At 46.2% G+C, this 24,046-nt stretch overlaps 1 protein-coding gene and 1 pseudogene across 2 annotated transcripts in view; one reads left to right on the plus strand and one right to left on the minus strand.

Annotated features, from left to right (window-relative positions):
- Positions 1-24,046, plus strand: part of LOC146870101 (olfactory receptor class A-like protein 1) — a 387,504-nt gene that overhangs the window by 281,020 nt on the left and 82,438 nt on the right. The window contains exon 2 of one of the 2 annotated variants that reach the window (XM_085627916.1): positions 12,334-14,605. The exons of the other annotated variant lie outside the window; for it this stretch is intronic. Within the exon in view, the coding sequence (XP_085484042.1) occupies positions 12,370-13,326 (957 nt within the window). The 5' untranslated portion in view covers positions 12,334-12,369 and the 3' untranslated portion in view covers positions 13,327-14,605. Of the gene's footprint in view, positions 1-12,333; positions 14,606-24,046 lie in introns of those variants that run through there. 2 annotated transcript variants of the gene reach the window in all.
- LOC146870103 (large ribosomal subunit protein eL19 pseudogene) lies at positions 16,524-17,133 on the minus strand (annotated as a pseudogene).

Here is a 24,046-nt window from a genome sequence, read left to right on the forward strand (position 1 = left end):
TGTTGGCCTCAATCTGGGCAAGCAAGATTTTTGTCATCAGGAGGGGTATCATACCAAAGATGTATTGGAAGCGATGGGACACATTCATTTTGACTGTCTGCACCCTTCTCCGGGGGAACAAATTTAGATTAGACAACTTCAAAAAATCTTGCCATGTGCTCTCCAGCAGGGGAAGGAGATTGTTCTCCACCTTACGAGTGAGACCCCTGTTGACTAGTATGTCCAGATAACAAAGCCCACTCAGCAACCAAGTCATGTGGTATCCGTGGATACATGCAGGTGTTGTGACCCCTGATATCGGGAAGTCTTTACTCTTCACCCAATTGACTCAATAATCCAAGAGTCCCGAAAAATCCTCAACGATAGTCATGACCACCTCTATCGAGGACCATGGTTGACAGAGAAGAAGCAGGATATCACCTGCATAGAATCAAATCTTGGCCTCCCTGACTTCAGTAGTAATTCTCCGTACGCCTGGTGATCCACAGAGTGAGCCAAGGGTTGAATCGGCAAGCGGAATAGGAGCAGAGACAGGGGACAGACCTGACAGCTGCCCCGGCTGCCCTGGAATGACTTAGAAAGAAATCCTCCGCAAGATACTTCAGCTGAGGGGAAGTCATACAGGAGGCAGACCCTTTGGATGAATTGTTCCCCCATAGAGGACATTGCCTGAAACAGGTACGGCCATTTGACTCTGCTGAATCCCTTCCAGTGTCTAGGGAGAGTGCCAGCATCTCCTCAGGGTCATCCTTAAGCGCCACAGGAGGTGAGAGAGTGTCTGCATATGATTGCGGGAACTACGGCCAGAACAAAACCCACTTGAGAGAGTTGTAGATCAATTGTGGGATCGCTCTGCCCAACCTCATTGCCAGGACCTTGGACATCAGTTTAAGGTCAATATTGATTAAGGAAATCAGGTGATAGTTCATGCAGTCCAAGGGGTCTTTGCCGTCTTTGGGGAGCAACAATATAATCGCCTTATTGGAGATCGGACACAAACATTAGAAACAGTTCAATACAAGGAAGTTTCTCTGAACCTGTAGAAATATGAAGAAAGATTCTAGCTATTCTTTATCTAAGGAGTGCAAAAAATAAACATATTGTCTATGATTGAAATGGGGCTTCGGGTTGGCTAGGGTATGCACATAAGCCAGGCAGTACCCACCACTCTCGTCAGGGCAAGAGAGTTACACGCTGAAGATAATCCCTGCTCACCCCCTTGATAGCTTGGCAGAGCAGTCAGGCTTATCCCAGAGGCATTGTGTAAAGCGTTTGCGCAACACAGCAGTGACACACTAGGCACACTACAAAAGAAACTCCACACATGGTTATATAAAAATATCCTTTGTATTATCCATGAAAACACATTAGGTCACAATCACATATACTACCATGCCACTAGGCACTTGTCATGACTTCACAGGGATTACATAAATCACAAGGCCAATCAGGCCATTGTCATAAACATCAGTTAGGGCGACCAGTAACTACTGGTAGGATTACCTTCAGCATAAAAACATCGGGCATACCCAACATCATCAGTAGTGCACCATAGCAATAACTTATAGCGTGCACATATTTAGAAAAAGCATTAGGTATATACATCATGAGCAGTGCACTATAACAGCCACTTATCAGAAATCTCATGCCAACAGTAGGCCTATCGCCACAGATATCCACATCAGTATATCATCAGTAGTATGCAGAAAAGGTCGCTACTGTCCCCCCCCCTGCAAAGGCTTCTGGGCTACCTGCCCGCCTAACACAGAGAATGCGGTAATATACTCTGGCCCCATCCTGGGCTCGCCCCACAATGCCCTCTCCAAGAGTCAGGGTTCAGGCCACTGGGGCTGCCCGTGCACCTAACAAAAGCAATGCCATATTCCCTTCAAGAAAAGGCCCTCGAGGGCAGGGATACCTCACTTGGTCCCCCACGAAGGTAACTCCCGTAATGGCAGCTGTCCCGGTGAGGAGACCCCGCTGGATCCCCTTTCAGCAGCGGCCGGCGGTGAGGACAAAATCCACCAGCCCTCCTCCACTCTCTGTGGATCTGTCGGCTCCACACAGACATCCCACCAGCGTCCTCTTGACGGAGACCGCCTTCATAGGGGCCGGCTTTTCTCCACCAGCACCAGCATAAGCCGCCATTGGGCCCAGGTTCCTCCCTCCCGCATGTTTTTCCATTTTTCACTTACGTTGTCTTTTGTAAGTTTCTCTCATTCAGAAGTCCAATCGCCTTGGTGAGATCTGTATATATCTTCTTCAATTCAATTTCCTCCATCCTGTGATCCCAATATTGGAAGTCTGTGCCTCACGATTAATGAGTTGGTGGCACAGCGTTTTTACCATTTATACCAATCGGGAACCTTTATACATAGTAGGTTTATCTTTGTTTAACTAAACTTTTTTACCATGGGTCTCTCTCATTTGTGGGCTATTACAGAACCATGTTGTTCTTTGGGTCTATTTTTGTCCTGCACTGTGGCTCTGCTCTATGGGTGATAGTTAGCCTCACATTGCACATACATTAATGCACGGTCAAGTCTTTTTACTTTTTGGCTCCTCTTTGCCCACTTAGTTAGTGAGTGCATCTAATTGTGCCTCTAGTTTTCAGACCAGTTGTGAAGATTCTGAGCCCCCTGCCTAGTGCAGAGCTCTGTTTTATTATACTTTGAGTGGATGGCCCCCTGCCACAGAACTTATTCGCACAGACTGCGCCCTGATGAAGGTTGATTCCATCAACTGTTAACTTCCGAAACGCGCGTCAGCGCATTTCTGTCCATTTTATACTATACTCGTTACACTAAAAGTAGTTGCATAATGAGCAACAATTTTTATTCATTGTGATTTCTTCTATTGTCTGTTATGTGACTATTGTAACATATAGTCTTTTGATGTTTTTGTTATTATTGCATATTGTATTGTGATTGATTATGTGTTTAGTGTGTTTGTGCTGTACTAGATTCAATATTTGTACTGTTTGCTCGTACATGTGGATACTCACGAATCAAATACATATAACTATATAATTGTATGTGCTATTTTTCTCGTTTAAAAAAAATGATTTATATAAAAATATTCTTTGTACTTAGGACGAATAAACTATGAAAATATATTTTTGTACCCTAGGTAAATAAACTATAAAAGTTGCTGGTCTGATTCATGGCTCTTTGCACATTATAGACATATTGCGTATGGTTTATGAAGTTTTTGGGGGAAGTTATTGCTTTTGTTTGCTATGTTTAATTTCCCTGCCCTCTTCTCCAAACTTATGTAGATAAGTCAGGGACCCTCTTTGATCTCTTGAAGTCCTCCCGCCCTGGATCCTTGACCCACAGCTGCCCGTATCCATGCGGTGCAGCCGCTCTGCCCCACAACTGACGAGGCTGTCAGCAGAACTCCTACCGTGTTTGCCAGTAGCCCGGTGGCAGTGGGCTTGCTGGTTAACGCTTGGATTGCTGGTCGCGATCACCCTGTTCTCCGCCCCCGCTGATTACTAGCGCAGGCGATGTACATTTGTATCGTATTTTATTGCTTTTAACTTATCTTCAAAGTTTGTGCAGGTTTCTTACCTTTTGCGGTTTCAGAGGTGGGCTGCCAGGGCGGGTTGGTGTATTTGCGGGCTCCTAGCAGCAACGGGCGCCATCTTAGATCGGGCTGCCTTCCTTCCTAGCCCTGCCCCTCCTCCACCGCCCCGCCCCTACATAATCGTGCAGCATGTGTCAGCGCAGCGGACGAGCGCAGCGGGCGCGACGTAGGCGCGCCGGAGTTGCGCCAGAGTTAAGCCCGTCTGCGCCCGTCCGCGGCCGACCGGGGCCAGGGGCACGAAAGGCTACCTGTCTACTTACATACTCGCCAGCGCTATTACTCTCATACTGGGTCCCTGGAGCGGTTGACCCGTTGATCAGTACCCACCTGAGACAGCTTGATATATGCTCTTCCCCCACCTTACTGTCCTCCTAGTATCAGTCCACCATTAGTTCCTTTATCTAATACACCATCTTGTACCATCTTGCCCCCTTCAGCCCCCCCAGCACCAATTTGCAATACTTCAGCAATACTAACACCAGGTCTGCGGTTAGTCACCAATACGAGCTATTTGACTATATTGACACCCATAACCCAGACCTCATATTCTTAACGGAGACCTGGTTTAAGGCAGACTCCCTACCCAATGTATTAGCCGCATTGCCTCCATCATACTCTGCCATTCGAGCTGATCGGCCTGAGGGCAAGCGGGGTGGCGGAGTAGCCTTAATAGCCCGGACAGACTTCTGCTTCCAGATTCTCCCCTCCTTACCCATTCCTGAGGTAGATTACCTTGTAGCTCGTTCAACTCTCCACCAGGTACCATTCACTTTTGTCTTAATTTACCGTCCTCCCCAGCCAACCCCATCCTTTCTCCCTAGCATTCAGGCTCTCTTAGCCACCTTGGTGGTTAACAATTCATCGGTACTAGTGCTAGGGGACCTAAACTTTTGGCCCAATGAACCTGCTGAGAGCCCTCAATCCAAAGAATTTACAGACTTTATGATTTCCTTGAACTTCTCACTGCTCACTCATGGCTCCACACATACCCACGGTCACATGTTGGATCAAATCTGGGCGTTAAATATTCCATCCACATCCCCCATAATTTCCCTGTGTTCTTGGTCCGACCATTCTATTATTTCCTTTTCCCTTGCACTGACCGCGCTGGTCAAACCTCCACTTCCTAAAAACATTTGGGTCAGGAAATGGGGTAAAACGGACATGCCCTCCTTTTGTTCAACCTTGGCCAAAACCGCTCCCGACCTTACAGATATCACTGCTACGTCGCAACTGTCCGCCATTGATAATTGGCTGACTTTGGCGGGCGACGAATTCGCCCCCATGAGGCGACTCACTGTTAAGCGGGCCCATGCAGCCAATCGATGGTTCACTTCAGAGCTAAAAGAACAGAAACTAGCAGCTAGAAGAGCCGAGCGAGCCTGGAGGAAAAACTATAGCCCAGAGCTAAAGACTATATATTTGTCTGTTTTAAAAACTTATAAAGCGGGTATTCTGGCGGCTAAAACTGAATTCTATACTAGCAGGATTATGGCAGCTGAGTCTCGCTCAAAGGAAATTTTTACCGCGGTCCATGAACTAGCATTATCCAGTAGAACCACGGCTACCATTCCCCCCTCTCAGTCCCTCTGTAACTCGCTCAATGAGTTTTTTATTGATAAAGTAGTCAAAATTAAACTTAACATTCCACCACCCTCCCTTGCATTTGTCAATCCTTCCCCTCCCCCCGCTGTCCCCAAACTTAATCTTATTCCACCATTAACTGAGGACACCTTCTTCTCATTACTTCACCGAGTCAAATCCGGTTCTCCCTTAGATTTTGCCCCCGCCCATATCCTCAGGGAAATCTATTTATCCTCCCCCACTCCCCCTTTGACCCTCCTCAATGACTCGTTAAAGAAAGGAAACGTTCCTGGCATACACAAATCAGCGGTTTGAATACCTATTATTAAAAAATCTGACGCTGATCCTTCCTCCCCCTCCAACTACCGTCCCATATCCCTACTGCCTTACCTAGCAAAAATTTTGGAAACTCACGTCACAACCACCTTAAGCACTCATGTTGAAATTAATCACTGTCTTTCCCCCCGTCAAGCCGGCTTTCGCCCATTGCACTCCACCGAGAAAGTGGTGATCTCGGTAATGGACGTGCTACGTAAAGGCATTGACACCAACCTTCCGCAAGCCTTGATTTTATTAGATCTGTCCGCCGCCTTTGACACGGTGGATCACTCCATTCTTCTCAACCGTGTCAGGGCGGCGGGCATAGAAGGTCCTGCCTTCTCGTGGATTGAGTCCTTCCTCACAGGGAGGGCCCAAGCCGTCCATTTGGCCAATTTCACCGCAGACTTTCGTAAGGTGGAGTGCGGAGTCCCTCAAGGCTCATCACTTTCCCCACTTCTATTTAATTTATACATTTATCCCCTCATTTTTTCGTTACAGCAGATGGAGGTCACGGTGTTTAACTACGCCGATGATCTCCAGCTCATCTTCAATCTCTCTAACTCCCCCTCATCTGCTTCCAATGTTCAGACTGTAATGGCATTCATTCAGGACTGGATGAACTGCAACCACCTCAAACTCAATCCGGACAAGACTGAGCTAGTCCTGACCGGAGGTGGTTGCAGTCCATGGACCTCCGCCCACTGGCCCTTGTCACTTGGTGCTCCCCCTCTTCCTGTCTCCAAGGTCAAAACTCTTGGGATTTTTCTTAACACACAACTCTCTATCCACTCACATGTGGGTTCAGTGGTTTCTGCTTGTTTCTTTTCTCTAAGACTAATTAGGAAAGTATCCCGCTTTTTTTCCCTCCCTGCTTTAAAAATTATTGTGCTGGCCATGGTACTGTCGAGAGTTGATTATGGTAACATCATTTATAATGGAGCTCCAGCATATGCGTTCCATCGCTTGCAGCTCATTCAGAATCAAGCGGCTCGTTTGATCTATGGCTTACCCAAATACCATCGTGCCACTCCCCTGCTTAAAGCTTTGCATTGGCTTCCGGAGAGGGAGCGTGCCCTTTTCAAACTGGGTTGCCTCACTTTTCAGGCTAGATCAGGTACAGCCCCCGAGTTCATTTGCGCCGCCATAAAACCGTACCTCCCAGGTCGTGAACTCCGCTCTGCCCATAGGGCTTTTCTGACCATTCCTCGTTTCAAGAAAAAGAAATCTGGCGGAGCGAAATTTGCTGTTCTCGCCCCGCTTTTCTGGAATTCTCTTCCTCCTGCTCTCCGAACTTCTCCTTCATATACACAGTTTCGGAAAGATTTTAAAACCCTGTTATTTGAGCAAGCTTACACTGTCTAGCCCTACTGCCGACCGCTACTGCATCACTTAAAGCGCCATGAAACCGCATGGTATACGTGCGCTTAATAAATGTTTTTAAATTCAAAATTCAAATTCAAACACGGAGCAAAGTCTCCGTAGGCTTCGCAGTCTTTGGCCCCACCCACAACCAGGCTCAGCCTCTGCCTGGCTTAGTTTCGGCCAGGTTGCAGTGCAACGCCCAAGGCTTCTGCAGCGCAGAGCCGTTTTCAGAATCCACGAGGCCCTCAGTTCAAAAACCCACAGCGCTTTACACACGCCTCCGGTGAAAATCGGCAGCCAGGCACAGCACTACCTTCACATTTATCAGGGACTAGAGCCATCCAAACACTCCTCCCATCGGGGAAGTGAAAGTGCCCCAGGTAGCTGGCAGGAGACAGCGGTCTCCATACCCTGTATAGCGCTACACACGCGTTCTGGAGCAACAGGGTGGGGAAACACAGCGCTCACCACACGCCGAGTCTAAAAGCACACAGGGCAGAGCTGGGCACAGGCAGACAAGTAACCCATGGTCACTCAGCAGAGTGGAAGTCCTGTCAGCCACCCATCAGGCAGCAGGTCAGTCCCAAATGGTGGTTCTCTCTGGCACACAGCAATCCATGCAGTCTTCTTTCATTCATTTCAGTTCCAGTCTAAAACATGGGGTCACAGCCCCAGTACTTATAGTCCATATGTCTTTGTTCTCCTCTGGCACAGGGCCCTGAGCCCAGTCCAAACCAGTTCTGGGGGCACTTTAGAATATCTTTACAAGTGCACAACAACCTCCATCCTTAGTGTAAGCCTTGGCCCCAGACACACCACAGGGGGGCAGAACCATCATTGTGGAAGGCTGGCACAGCCCTAGTCAGGTGCAGGTGCTACTCCTCCCACCATTGCAAATGCAGACCAGGCCTACTCAGGTGCCAGAGGAAACTCCTCCCGCTACTTTAAATTCAGCCAAGGTCTATTCAGCCTAGCAGTGAGTCACCCGGGCAGGGTCGGACACACCTCAAGCCCCCAGGGACTGGCTGGAGTGAATGCACACCCCCTCTCTCCTGACAGTCAGAACCAGACGGTCGATACACATCAGGCAGGCACAAAGATACATAGCACACAGAAGTGCCCACTTCTTAAAGTGGCATTTCTAAAATAGTAATAATAAATCTGCTTTCACCAATAAGCAGGATTTATCACTACTATTCCAAACACATGGTTACGCCACCCCTCTCATGTCAGGAATTACCACTGAAGCCCCTATTGGGGGATTCCCAATGCATCCCTATGAGAGGGCAGTCCTCACAGCAGTGAGAAACCAAAATAGGCTGTTTGTCACTACCAGGACTTGCCACACAGTTAAGGCACATGTCTTTCCTTTTACCTACACTGCACCCTGCCCATAGTGCAAGCTAGGGCCTAACTTATGGGTGACTGATATGTAGTAAAAGGGGACTTGCAGACGTGGCAACCACTTTATGCACTAAGTCACGGCGGTTGTAAACTGTGCGTGCAGGCTCTGCAGTGGCAGAGGGCTGTGACAGCTTAAGGCTACTTCTGTGTGTGGCGCAGGCAGCGCTGCAATCCCACCAGTGGTATTTAATTTAGTGGCCCTGGTTATGTGGGATACCACTGTACAAGGGACTGATAGGTAAATTAAATATGCCAAACAGGTGTAGGCCCATCTTACCACGTTTACAATAGAGAGCACATGCACTTTAGCACTGATCAGCAGTGATAAAGTGCCCAGTGTCATAAAAACACCAACAACAGGTAAGAAAAAATAAAGGAGGAAGGCAAAAAGTTCTAGGATGACCCTGCAAAAAAGGCCATGTCCAACAGTAAGCTATTAAAATAGAGCAGATGAAAGTAAAGCAATGTTCCGGTTTGTTGATTTAAACATCTTGTTTAATTATGCCCCATGACCTGACAGGGGTGGTTCCTTTTCGGGGGCAAAAGGGCGTTGACCCTCTACTAGAAGCACCCACACAATTGTAGAATGAAAAAATTCTCCAAGTTTAAATCACGACTTTTTAGTAGTCGGAGCTCAGCCGGGCCGATGTGTTTGTTCTGTTCATCAGGGGTGGCAGATAGGGGCCAATCTTCTGGTTTAGAAAAGGCATGCAGCTGAAGTCCAGTGCACCTGTAGAGTTGGACCGGTTTCTGACTGTGTCCAATCCATCATGAGCACTTTGGAACTCAAAGCCCATGCCCTGTTCATCAGCCAGAGGGAAAGACAGCACGACTCCCCAGTCTCCCTTGGATCACTGGGCTCACCTGCTTACACCAATCCTGACATTTTCCCTTGCAGCTTCAAGTAGTAAAAGCATGAGAGCAAAGTCTGGATTGGCTGTGGTCAGGCTGGCCAGTCCCTGTAGTCCCATACTTGGAGACAGTGTATGGGTCGGTAAATTAAACAATATGACCAATCACTGTATGGTGTTATGATAAACCCATACAGTGATTGGTTATGTTCTTTAAGGATGACGCACAAGCTTTACCCCTGATTCATAGCGGTCGCATTTTGTCTGGGGTTATTTCTTGCCACGATGGAGACATGGAGAGTTGTCAGCAGCTGTATGTCTCTCTTGCCACTCCGCTGCGGCCTGCACTGGAAGGTATGTGCCCCTTTGTGCCTAGTGTTTGTGAACTGAGGTGTTTCCTGCCAATGTAATTTTAAAAGTAGTGAAAGTGTTTTGTTTTCACATAGTCTAATAAAGCGCAGGAACATCCTGTTTCCCTTTGCGAGTCGCAGAAAAAATGTTGAATGTGTTCATTGGTTTCCTAATTGAACATTACTACATTTCTAATTATATTCAACTGGTTTTGCATTTATTTAATCACTTGCTGTGTGCTTGTGAAGTTTGCATTTTAGATTGCGGGAACGCATGCTTTATTGTGCTCTCTGCTAAACTCGTCGAATTCTAGAAATACCTTAGAGTGACACCAAGGCTTTTCACAAAACCTGTGGTGTTCCAGGTCATTTGAATGAATAGCATCTGTTACCACGCATGCTAAAACCAAGCATGGCTTAACAAGGCAGTGAATACCACGACTGTGTTGTTACCACAAGTTCCATTACAACAACTTGCTTTAGGAAAGCGCTGGACTTTGGAATAGTTTAAATAACTATTCTAACTCCAGTCGGTGTATCAGTAGTGAAGGTTTTGGACTTAAAATCCAATACCAGTCCAACAGTACATTCCCTAAAGCAAGTTGTTGTAATGACTTGCATTGTAATGGAACTTGTGATAACGTCGCAGTCAAGGTACTGACTGCGTTGAAAGGGCACTACATTGTAATGCCTGCGTTGAAATAGATGTTTCCCCATTTGAATACTCTAATGACATGGTCTCTCCAAATATTGAGTCTGGGGCACCTAACTCTTTGAATACTCCAGTGGGAGTCTCAGGCTATATTCCATGCATTTGATTGAATGAGAGTCCTTGTCAATGCTTCGATGAGTCTGGAAGTCCACCAAAAATCACACTGTGTATCTGATGACTACTTCAATACCTAATCATGTCTGCCTGACCTGATGAATATTTTTGTGTGCATTAGTGGTTTGTTTGGTTAGACCTTGGTGAGTCTTTTGAGGTTCACTGAACTACCCTAGTGATGCCAAGTGGTTAGCTTTGGATACCTAAGTGCGTAGAGAGATGGGGGAGGAGGGAGAAGAGAGATAGAGACGAGAGGGAGAGTCCGGATACCCAAGAACATTCTTGAAAACCATTGGGTGTTCTTCACCTAGCTCATTACGATTCTGTGTTCTTGGGTACCTCGTTTCAGCCGTAGATTCAGCACCTATTGGGGGATACCCAATGCAGCACCTTCAAAGCAATCATTGGGAGGCCACACCTGTGTACTCATAGCACAGGCTGAGGCATCCCACACCTGTGAGTAGCGCAGTAGCACCAAAGGAGTACCCAGAAACTTTCCTCACTTTGAACAAAAGCCCACTTGTCTCGACCACCTAAGTAGAGCTCTCCTCACTCTTGCCTCTCCACCCTACCATCCTTTAGCCCATCATCTTTTTCTCCTTACACCAGTCATTTCTCCATATACTCATCCATCTTTTCACCTTTACTTCCATGCAGCCCTCTAATTATCCACCATTATTCCCTTGTATCCTTTCAGTCTTCCAGCAATCAAGCCATTCACCCTGGGAGCCAAGCTATCTAAGGGGCATATCAACAACAGCCGGCGATAATTATCACTAAGCGCGCTTAGCGCTAGGATAATTATCGCCGGCTATCGCTGAATTTTATCACAGAGATAGCGCGCTATCAACAACGCTTATCTCCAATGCGATATAAATTCAAGCGAAGGCGGCGAAATGTGCGATTATCGCTGGAAATCCAGCGATAATCGCACAGCGATAGGCAAAACCTTGTTGATAGGGCTGGGTGGTCTCAGCCTTATAATCCACCACCCATAGGCTAATATGGCTTAGTCAGATGAAAAGCAGGCGTAAGGAAACCTGCGATAAGCGCGGTTAGCACTACTTTTATCGTCGCTGCACAGGTTAACGTGCAGATTGATAATAGGAGTAATGTCGCTTAGCGACATTTTCCTGGTAATTTCTGTGTGTTACGGCCACTTTGCATCTCATTAGCGATGCAAAGCTGGGTGTTGAGGAAACTGGCGCAGAGGCATGAAAACACGCGTGTCTTTGCTGATAGGGCGATAAAATTTTTGCCGCTTTTCGTCTGAAAACAGACGCTAAATCGGCGATAATTTTATCGCGGGGCCTTGATGATATGCCCCCCAGTTCCTAATTGTTTTACCCTTTTTTTTTATCCTTCTTTCAATTCACTCTACCGTTCACCTTTGCTTATCCACATCTTTCCGTCAGTTGCCACTTGCTTCCTTTATTTCAACTTTCCTTTCTCTGCCCCATTGGTAGCTACCCATCTAATTTTTTTTTTCTTTCATTACGTTTTTTTCGCCCTTTCGATATCTTGCTCACGCTGTTTGCTTGCTCTGTCCTACTTCCTCTTTTCAATTTGTTTCCCCATTCGTCTGTCTCCTTCACTGCACGTGGGTTATTTGGCAGCGCTCAGTCCGCACCCCAATCCTTACTGTTTTATTTGTGGCATGCAGCCAGAGGAAGAGGCCCTGAACGAAATAATCAATATTTTTCAAACCTTTTTATTTTGCTATGCTTAATGTCCAGGTGAAATTGTATTTAAATTAGCATTTTAGCCAGCTTTTCAAAATAAGTTTCGTGGATCATTTTTCGAGCCATCATAATTCCCTTCATTACAGGAGTATTCTTCATCTCTCGTGATTGAATAAACTGAATATCTGTGCTTGGGAATAGCGATGGTTGTATGACAGCAGAATGCCAGAGCGATGAATGATGAGAAGCTGGCTGCTATCGGGAAAATATATTTGACCTTCACTGTCTTAAGCTTACCACAGACCAGTAAAATGAATTTATTAATGTGTAACCATATTTTTAATGTTGACTTCTTATGTTTTTAGGTTTGGGGATTTGTTTATGTATTGGATGAATAAAAAATGGAATCCTACAACATCATTAAAAGGACCGTTTACCTCTTTATGACCACTATTGGGGTGGTTGGCAACACTCTCATCCTGCTGTCCTTTGCACTAATCATACATGAGGAGCACCAGCTCGCAAAATCAGAAACTGTGCTTTTACACCTGGCAGCAGCAAACCTAATTGTGTACCTGACCCGGACGCTGCCTTCAGTTTTCTATGAATATGGATGGAAGAACCTCTTCGGAGATGCCAGTTGCAAGGTAGTGTCGTACGTTTTCAGGATTTTCAGGGGGATGGCGATAGGCTTAACCTGTCTTCTAAGCTGCTTCCAATGTGGTATAATCAGCAGAACCAGTGTCTCCGTGGCCGAGAAACTCGTCATACAGAGCTACGTTAACCCTGTGATTGCTCTTCTGTATCTGGCTAACATGGCAGTGAATGCAGATGTGGTTATCATGACCACAAAACCGTACAATGCCACAAACTTCAGGTATGGCTTTAACCCAGGATTCTGCTTGGTGATGTACCCTGGACGAATACCATTTGAAGCAAAAGGCTATGTCAGCTTTGCCTTTGACCTCTTATTTGTCATTCTGATGGCCATGGCAAGTTTCTATATTTTGCTGATCCTGCGCAGGCATAGAAAGAAGATGAAAGCAGTCAGAAAGGAGGATCAGAAAGAGGGAAACAGCCCCGAGACTCGAGCTGCAAAGACAGTGATTTTCCTAGTCTCTGTCTACGTCAGTTTTTATAGCATTGACAACATGATATGGCTATCCCAAACCATCTTCAATGAGCTCAGCGTTGTGGTCTCCGATATCCGTGTCTTCTTCACCATGTGTTATGGGGTTGTATTTCCAATAATCCTTTCTATTTTTAACAGCAAAATCAAGACAATTTTACTGAAGTCATTGCACAAGAAAGGGGAGGAGAGTGGCAGTAACAAAGCTAAGATTCACGAAAATACATGATTTTACATATTTTTCCAAATTATGCATACCCAATAATTCAAGTGTTCAAGTCAATTCAAGTTTGGCTTAGATGGTTCCTATGGAAAATGCTTTCCTGGGCTGGAGGGTTCCCCATTGGTCTCTCCCTCCGTAGCACCACCGGTCCAATGTCACTGTGACCATTAAGAGCAGGTTATCTGATCCTCATTATCCATCGACTTGAAGTGTGCATTTTTGCTCAAGGACTTGGAGGGGCCTTAGTCTGGTCTTATGAAGCCATCCGCTTCAAGTCCCGAAGGGCTCTGTTAATGAAGTCTTACCAGGATCCTCATCCGATGCTCTTGTTACTGCTCAGGTTGTCCGCCTCAGGTCAAAATAATGACACAGTTGAAAGTCGGTTTTAGGGGACTCTATGTGGTGGCAGTACAATATCACCTTAGTTGTAAAGACCTGATAGAACAAGTGCTTCAATAAAATCACTGTTTCCTGATATTGAACTTATCCCTTTTATCCCAGTAAAGTCCCCTCTTTGCTTTTTTTCAACAGCCAATGCAGACAATCGATCCCATTCTGACTTTCGAGTATTGATCCTCTTGATTTCCCATACATTACTATCCCCTAGCAGTGTAGTAATAGAATATTGCTGCCTAAATATCTCCTGACAAATTGTGCGCTAAATGTTATTTACCAAAATATCACACCATTGGAGTTCATGATGGAAAATCTACATCCATTAGTGCAGTTTTTCTGTAAACACTTTTTAGGCCAAAATATATTTTGACATCTCACTAGCTTCTCCTGTTTCAGTTTATTCCACCCGCCCTTTACTACCCCAAGTGAATGTTGATCTTTGTCCTTATAAAGCACAAATAATGCTGCATACAGCCCCCAGTTCCCCTTTGGGCCTACATATTGTTCATAAGATGTCCCATGAAGGTATCTTTGATATTCACTTTCCAAGATACGTTTCAGTTCAGCCCATGCCACTTACTAGTCTTACCAGTGGAGTTCTTCAAAACATCTTTGCAATACTTATTTGTTCTTAGCTTTTGATTGTACCCAACCACTCACTTTGAACTTTTCTTTCGTTTTTTTGTGTAATCCTACCTATGTTTGTGTCAATGACGTTGAGGAGGGAGCTTGTCCATATTTTCCTCATTTTGAAAATGGTAATAAATATTTTGTCAAATTGTCAATAGTTGACTCTTAATGTGGTGTCTTATTTGAAACACCATCCCGCTGCATATTTAGAAATGTACTTTCTTTCTACCCTATCTTCCTTGCTTTTCCCTTTATTCAATCCCAGAGGTTTTCAATATTAGTCAATAAAATGTACACTAAATCATTACATATAGTAAAGTAGTAGGTTGAGGAGAAATCCTGTTAAGAAAAGTAGTCCAAAGCATTCAGTATAGTAAGACGTTATGGATTTCATCATTTGGTAAGTAATTTTGTCACTGGGTTTTCATACAAAATAAAGAAGAGAACCAACGGCCAACACGTGTATCATCCAAAGGAGGATTTTTCTGAAGGTTCTAGAAAATGGTATCAAAATCATCAGTTGAAATGCATATGATAAATGCATACAAATTAAGAAGTACAGGATGTAATTCCGAGATCAAATTATTCTAATGTAAGCATATCATGCGTAATTAGCAAAAAATAAATAATCAGTGCAACACAGTCAGTGTGAGTCAAGTCACATAGATTTAAGACAAACAAGCATTTGCAATGCATTAGGTCTCGCATTAGTTAAATAGAGAGCTATTGGCTTTGCAAATTGAAAAGCAATGTGATGTCCGTATGCTTTTGAAGGCTCATAAAAGCATGGTTGCCATCGGCTTTGCACTCCATGTTCCTCAGTCCGTATAACTTGAGTAAGTAGAGAAATAACTTGGGGAGTGATAAGTTTTGTGCTAAAGACATTCGGCCTGAGCCACACGAGATAAGACAGTATGAGGAAAAGAGAAAGGGGGGGGGGGCAGAGGAAGGGAAAGAGGGAAAGGGAGGGGAGTGAGAGAATACCCGGGGCGAGGAGAGAAGCCCTAAAAAGAGAGCGAGAGAAACACAGAGACTGGAAGATAGTATTAGATGTACAGTGATGAGCTAACGCACCGGGAGTAAATTGGTTAAATAAATATTCACTTTAATGTGTAAGTAAGAAACAACATATGGAATTGGTCTGTGGGAGAGGTGCTATGAGGAAAATGAGGAATACATGGAGGGCTGCAGCTCAGAAGAGTGTGTGATGAGGAAGTGAAACGGATAGCAGATGCAGAAAAGGAGAGAGGTGAGGGGAGAAGGGAAGTAGAGGCAGGGTAAGGGGGAGGAAGGAGGGCGAAGCAGTGTGTGTTGAATGAAGTGTGAGCTGCTGCACTGTAGGAATGTAAAGAGGGGCAAGGAAGGGTTGGGGGCTGCAGGAAAAATTATGGATTTCAACCACTGGCTGTAAATGAGGTCACAATGTCTGGTTTATAAACACTCCGAGCCTATTCCAAGAATCCAGTGAGGCGGAAAATTAGTGTGATGCCAACTCTGTAGAGAAACCTTATTGGGATATAATATAATTGCGGCTATCAATAAGGTCAATTCAATGAGGTCACATCCAAGAAAGACTCTCTTCTATGGATGTTTTCTGGTGCTTGGTAGATGGCAGGTCTTTGTAACAGAAAGACTGAATATGATGCGTTCTATTATTTTCCATACACACCCATTACCAGATAATCCCCTTTGTGGTGAGTGTGGTCTGTGGTGGAAGTGGAGGAAAAAAAGTACGGGAATTGTGGGCAGAGAATCAGAGGGCGAGAATAACCCAAGGATGGGCGGAGTGAGAAGTGTGGCCAGAAAGAGCAAAACATTCTAATTTTAATTATTCGTTTGGCATATCTCTGACTAGTTACAGCGTATTACGTTATTTAATTTAACCAATGGATACACATGTTTATTTAAGGTTTAACATGAGCTAGTGACATCAAAATATATTGATAAATTGGAATACATTTCCGAATGCAGAATATCCCAAATAAGCTTAGGTGTACTCACAAGCCATTTGTCTCCAAACTATGCAGTTTCTGTCATCAGCACTTCTCCTCCCTTTTTCCACAAGAGCATTTAAAACATGAATGGTAAAATAGCATAGTTTGCAAGTATTTTCGTAATGATGTCGCTGCCATATCGGATGTTTTATTGACACCGATAGAAGATCACTATTTACACACTTGTAGGACAGACTACTTTTTGGTCTCTTCCTCCTTTTAGAGTGTCTTTATGATCTCTTCCTTCTTGGCTTACAGGCTTGCGAGCCTCCTTAGTCTTTGACCTGCAAGCTTCAGCCTGGTCAGCCAGGAGCTTCTTGCGGGCTTTGTCTGCCTTTAGTTTGTGAATGTGCTCCATTAAGATGCGCTTGTTTTTTAACACATTACCCTTGACTTTCAGATAAAGACTGTTGTACATGTGGCAATCAATCTTCTGGGACTCACGGTATCTGCAGAGAAGACGGCGCAGGATTCTCATTCTCCTCATCCATGAGAGCTTCTCTGACATACGTGCATTGGAAGTACCCTTTCTCTTACCAACGCCCATGTGCCTGCCCTTTCTGCGAGCAAGCGTGTTCTTCCTTCACCGGGCACGGGAGTGAACCGTTACAAGCTTGCGGATAATCAGACCATCTTTCACCAGATTTCTGATTTTCTGACGAGAGTTTGCATTGGCAATCTCATTTGTTTCATTCGGATCCAGCCATACTTTTTTCTTGCCACAGCGCAATACGCTGGAGTCAAGCCTCTTCTGAAGCCGAAGCATACTCATGGCGGCGGCTCGGCCAAAGAACGGAAAAGCCATATTTTCCACATAATACATCATCTTCTGTATAATTGATGATTTGAACTAAAAAATAATTTGTACAACAAATGGATGAAAAGTTACTAAAAAATGTGACTTGTGTTGCTGCAAAGTGGACGACCCTTTGCAAAGGGTGTATGGTCACCTTTCTCACTACTGCATTTGTATGTTACACTGGTACTAATGAGACAAAATCTGTGCAGCGACTGTTAGTATGTTTAAAAATGCCCAAATTTAAAAAAGAATAAAAAATTTACCACATTACGCTGCACCCATTATTTTTCAGCATAATTTAGTCAACACTGTTTCATAATTGTATCCTCCACTGCAGCATAATTCCAGTGGTACCAAAGCCAGCAGAACATGTTAAAAATGCCTGTGCATGAATCAGAGAGACCATGAAGTTTTCAAACTTAGGGGCTCATTACGATGCCGGACGGAAGCCCATCCATGCTGGTGGTGGTGGCGGAAAAGCGTACATCTACCCGGTCCAGGGGCGGACATTGCGACCACCAAATTACAATGGTCCAACAGAGGCCATTTTCCGTCCGCCGTGGTTTGTCAGGCTCCACACGTTTTTTGCATACACAAGGGTGGCGGACATAGCCAATGTAGGAGGACCGGCATGCGGAAACTCGTTCCGTCCCCCCAACAGATTACGATGTTGCAAACAGCCCTTCCCACCGCCGTATAAAAACCACGTCGCAGATGGCGGAAACACAACAACGGAGAGGAAAAGCCGATACAGTACCCATTTAAACCACCAGAGCCGCCATGGATCCTGCGCCACAGGCCTCCATGCTGCTCTTCATGCTCCTCTACTTAATGCACTTCCGGAACAGAAAACGCCACCGCACTCAACAGCAGAGGTACACACCAATCATCTCCACGCACGCAACCCATGAACAACTACAACTCCCAGCAAGTGTGGCGGCACCACGATGAATGTGGCAACCTGCCAAATGCAAAGTGCGAGGCACACCCAATCCCCATGAGTGACCCTTGGTGCCCTGGAAGGCAATTAGGGCCAATGCCGAGCCCCGCAGTTGCACAGCGCGCACACCACAATATCAAAATATGTACCCCGAAGGCTGCCATTGGCTGATGGCTCATTCGCAAAGTGGTTGCCGGCTGGGAAGCTGCGACCGCAACCCTACATCATTCAATTGGGGCCAATGCGTGTCAATGCTGCAGATGCCAGCTAGCACGCATGCGAACACATACTGCATTTGCATTGGCGTCATGCAAATTGCATCACACATCACAACTCTTTTGCCTAAAGTGATTGGTGCACCCCATGTGAAACGTTGTGGGCCACGAGGCACCCATGCATTCCAAGTAACCACACACACAGACAGTGTACTTGTATGGGAGAACTGGCCCAGGGCACTTGCGTCTGCCCCCGTTTGTTGGCAGGGTCACATGTCCAGTGACGCCTGTGTTGGGTAGCTGTGAGGTGGGGGGTAAGCCAGCCCTCTAGGAGTGGCTAGTACCATCAGAACAACTAGAACAGTGACCAGCTGGTCACTACATTGTGAAGGCATGAGAGAGTGTGACCTTTGAGTCAAGTCTGCACACATATGGTATGTCCAAGAAAAGGCGAGTGAAATTACATACATAGTCATGCCTTGTGGCCAGCATGGACTGAAATGAGGGAAGGAGTCAAAAAGGACAAGGGTCTCTCGCACTGTACCAATGTTGTGTAATGAAACATGCAACCTGTGAACATCGCTTGTATATCCCTTGACATCTGACTGGCTTCTCTTGGCCAGGGGTCGTCTTGTGAAGGGCCAGTGATGGAGGCAGACAATTAGAGGCGTCCATTGTCTGCAAATCAGACATACTTGTAATCTCTAGCACTTTCAACACACGTACTGTAGTGGCGCACAGTCTGCCCAGCTGCCATTGCCTGTAAATGTTCTCATACATGTCATAGGAGTGCACATGTGGGGCAAACAAACATAGCTCTGACCGACATCATCTGACATTGGCAGCCATGTGGGCATGTATACACAATCAATGTGCATTTGTGCCTCATTCAGGTGAACATTGCAATGTTTGTTACGCTAAATGCTCACACACTCACGCAAGACTGACCCCATGATGTCCACATGTGTCTGTCCACCATGCTGTACATCCATGTTGCGTTGTCCAGATGACACTCACTGGCCCCATTCTGTAATGTTGTTGCGAAAAGGGGGACTAAAGCTTGCGGCCGTGCAGTGACAGCAGCTACATGCAACTCAGCACTGGCACTGGGAAACACAAGTGCTGTGCCATCTAACCACAGGTCAGCTCATCCTTGATGTAGCAGTGTACTATATGCCATACACATCGACTTCTCTGGATGTTGTAGTATCATTATGGCAAGTGAGTGAATAAAAGCTACGTCTGAATGCAGGTCACTTGTGCATTTCACGCGACCATGAGTCCTCTCAATGTTGTGGTTGTGTGAGTCTCTGGGAAAGCTGCTCACCATATCTCATCTATAACTCAGCTCATGTACCCTGACATATGTAGGAGGAGACCACCCTTCCTTCGACCTGTCCTCGACCTGGCGACGATGGAGGGCATTGAAATCATCCAGAAATTCCATTTGGATCGCCGCACACTACGGAACCTATGTGCCCATTTGGAGCCCCATTTGAACCCCAAAAGAAGACATCCGGCTGCATTATCTGCTACAGTGAAGGTTATGGCTGCACTGCATTTCTCCGCTATTGGGTCTTTCCAGTACACTGTGGCCAGCGCCGGTGGGATGTCACAGCCCATGTTCAGCATGGTGGTGCATGATGTCCTGTCAGCATTCATAAGGACAGACATGTCCACTTCCCGAGGAGGGATGAATTGGCAGCTGTGAAGGGTGAGTTCTATGACCTGGGAGCAGGCCCGGTTCTAGCGGGTGGGCCAGGCCCACACAAACATGAGCCGGGCCCACCCAAACATGAGCCGTAGCCCTAGCAGTGATGGCACGAAGCCCAGTAGTAAATGGCCACTTTCATGTGAAACATTCATCCGAACGTTGAGTATCTTCCTGTTCTGGGAGTTGTGGACTAGGGCCTTAGCCATCTCACACATCTCCTTTCCGAAAGGTGGTCTGTGTCCCCGCCTACTCGTGCAGGTAAAATATGGGCATGGCGAAGGGGACAAATCCCCTCTTCGGCACCGGGTAACCTTAAAAGTTCTGCTGTGTGGATATTTCCTTTTCAATTCCACAGGGAGAAGGAAAGTTTATTTCCCCAAATTCACCTTACCTGACCACTGCAGCTGCTTATCTGATCCAGCAGTGAGTAGGAACCGAGCAGGTGAGTGAATGTCTGGCTATTTGTTCTTCATAAAATCACCAGGCAAGGCCCAGCAAGACACATACTTCCTGTATACCTAAATTTAAACATTTTGTAGAATGATCAAGGCTCTGCCAAGGATGTAAGCCAACAATAAAAATGTCCAGATAACTGGTTATTAATGATCATGCAAATCTTTTGTCTGTTGATATTTATGAAATGCCAATAAATTGCATTTGATGTGGATAGCTCATTGGGTTACTGCCTTTGTCACTGAGATACCTGTGTAACTGGCAGTTCAAAGGTTACAATCCTAGCATAGGACAGTGACCAAGGAACTGTCAAAACAGAGCTGCATGATAACCTGAATTAATAGTCAGAACTTAACTTTATTTCTGGGTTGTAACATAGTCATAACTTCCCCAGTCTTTCATCATGTTGCCATAAATAGTTTGTTGGGGCAGATATACACCTTTATCAGCAAAGCCAACCCCTAACCACTGGGGTGTGCATTACATCCTGAGTAAGTGCTTCTCCAGACCAAACCTCCTTAGAATATACTGCCCACCAGTATGGATGACATGTGATTCCCACACCTTGTAATCCTCAGCGGCTTTTGTGACATTCCATGTGGACTGATTGACTTGCATACTTGCATGATTGATTGTACAATGTGTGCGTGATCTAAGGTACTGTCACACCCTACACTGATATGAGTTCCGCTATACAACAAATGAAATGCATATGAGAGAGTGACTATGGAGAGATGAGGGGCGCTGAAGGAGGGTGACAAGGAGGGAATCCGAGGAGGAGGGCATGAGTGATAGCCTGAGAAGTGTCACTTGCCTGATACTCCCACCTCATGGAACATCCTCCTCCCATCCGAAGGACATTATATGGAAAAAACACTTTCTGAGAGTGATAACATCTAGAAAGAGATTTGGGAAGAAAAGAATGTGTTTCACTGGCCTTTGTAAAACTGAGGAGAGATAAAGGAGGGCCCTGGAGCAGGCCTGGCGAGAGACATAAGTCACAAATCGGGCACTCAGTGGCCCACTCAATTGTATCGTTGGCCCACCCAAATAAATATTCCTGGAGCCGGGCCTGCCTGGGAGGCATCCCAAATGTTGTGGTGACCATTGATGGTACCCACATTGCCCTCGTTCCACCACTGGCAGGTGAACCCATCTATAGGAACCGCAAATACTACCACTCCATCAACGTGCAAGTGGTATGCCAGGCGGATCAGATCATCTCACACGTGTGTGCAAAGTATCCAGGCTCGGCACATGACTGCTACATCTGGCGGAACAGCTCCATCCCCCCGCTCCCAACCCACACATGCCCAGTGACGATGACAGTGGTGAGGAAGAAGGCCTTGACCAGTGTAAACAGCTCATCAACTACTTCCGTTGAGTGTAAGTTAACAATGAGCGACCATGACTGTGTCTGTGTGCCTTGCTGTTGTCTCACGAACTCGGACAATTGTTCCTGAGATTTTGTACACATACTGGACCCTGCGCAGGATTAGAGAACTTGGGCATGCAGGGACTGAGCACCCCGAAGCATCCCTAAGCACAGGACTCAATTGCTATACTGCCTCATTAGCTCTCCAACTCACTCACAGGTAATCAAGTGCCTGTACACAAGTAGATATGTTGAAGACAAGAAACTGTTTTAAATGTGCAGTATTTACTTCAGTGTCAAAGCATGCAACATACTTGCCACAACAGGTTGAGAATGCATGAGTACCTAACCGGTAACCACAGTGACATATCCATTTAACAAGAAGCAAGATGTTGCACCAATAATCCCTCTGGACGAAGACCCACAAGCATATCCGACCACCCCTTGCAGGAAGGAGTTGTATGAGATGTCCCTGGTCTATGGGCTTTGTCAGCAGACCCCATTACTCTGCTTATATATGGTGAAATATACGTCACATTTGCTGTGTCGCTCTCATCACTGCATGGATCTCTCTCCAAGTGTGGGGCATCCAGCCCGCCTTCCCATGACATCTAAAGGGGATCCGTGTCCTCTTGCAGCTGTGGGACTTTGTTAAGTCGGGGTGCTAGGGCCAGACCAGAATGACAAGGGATAATGTTCTCCCACCACGGACAGAATGTTCAGACAGTACTCCTGGACCACACAGAGAGCAAGCTCTGAGGACACTTCTCATGTGACAGACATATACTGAGGTACTTGCAGGGCACAAGTCCTATAAAAAGAAGTGGGAGGACTGACCAAGTAAGACAAAATGCTAATGACCTCACAACGTCACTACGTAGTGCTATGAAAGAAGTAAAATTGTGCGACTAAAATGATTTGAGCTAATACTGAGACAGACTAACCCATCTGACAAGTCTTACAGTGTCTGCAGTGATATACAGGGACAGGACAAAGGCAAAAGCATGCCTCTCTTAAGTACTTGAGAGAAGGCAAGCTGCGTGCCCATGTTTCCCTCTGTGGCATCTACATTTCAATGTAAGGTTCAAGGTGGCCCCCAGTCAGCATATACAAACAAAAGGAGGCCGGAAGGCCACTTAACTTCGGCCCAGCTGGAGGTGAAAAAAGGCTCCCTCGCTGCCTGCATGTTGCTGCTGGGAGTGGAAAGCAGTCAACGTGCAGGTGCTGCTGAACGTGTCCTGGAAAGTACACCCGGACAAGTTCAGCATATTTCTGTGGGGCCTAACCTCTTGGCAGGGGGGACGGCGTCCACCCTGTGAAAAGAGGGGGGGACGCCGTGTACCTGCGTTTTCCCCCCCGACTCGAGCCCTGGGAACTTGCAAAACAAATACGCCATGTAATATATGTGCGTTATAGCTGCATAATGGAAGCCGGGCTCATGCCAGATGACAATGTCCATGACAGTCAGATGAACGCCCCCCTTGCTCAGGTCTGTGGTACCAAGCGAAACAGACCGCAGAGCTCAGCATAGTAAAAGCCAATGCATACAGGGCTAAAGTCAGTGAGCTGGATGACAATTCTTGTCAGGAGGCGTGAAGAAAGGTAAACGAAAATTGAATCAGTCACCAACAGTTCCTCTTGCTGTAAAGTAGTTACGAAACCAGGAAGGCACAGGCAGCTTTGAAGGCAATCAGTTCCAAAAGACGATCCAAATCATCTTTAGCAAAAAGGACCACCATCCAATGCAGCAGTATGAATGAACAGATGTGCTCCTCGCACCACAAGCTTGAAAGGAGCATCCCATCGCAACCTGGGAGAGGTTTGATATAGGCATGGCACAGGAGCCATTGCACAAACGCACAGGTGCAGCTGTCAGCCTGTCTGACACATTGAAAGGCATCCCATAAACGTGTCTCACCAAAGCAGTCCTGCTCGTGCACCAACAAAGGACTCACCCACAGCTCATGATCCAGGTCTGCAAGGTATGTGTTTGAAAGGCAGACATCCATGGCCCACTCAAACAGGCATCTTCTGCAGGAAAAGACCGGCTGCACGCAGGTGAAATAGGCATAGTGGAACGTTAGCCTGTAACTGATGCACAGCACAGCCAATGGGACACATCCAAATAGAAGCTGCATACGGTCACGGTACAGTTGCAACTGACTGGGCTAGGCCTGGCCCACAGGACGGTCAGACATGGCGTGGGAGCA

The sequence above is a fragment of the Triturus cristatus genome, chromosome 1_1, assembly GCF_964204655.1.
Source record: "Triturus cristatus chromosome 1_1, aTriCri1.1, whole genome shotgun sequence".
Classification (NCBI taxonomy): domain Eukaryota; kingdom Metazoa; phylum Chordata; class Amphibia; order Caudata; family Salamandridae; genus Triturus; species Triturus cristatus.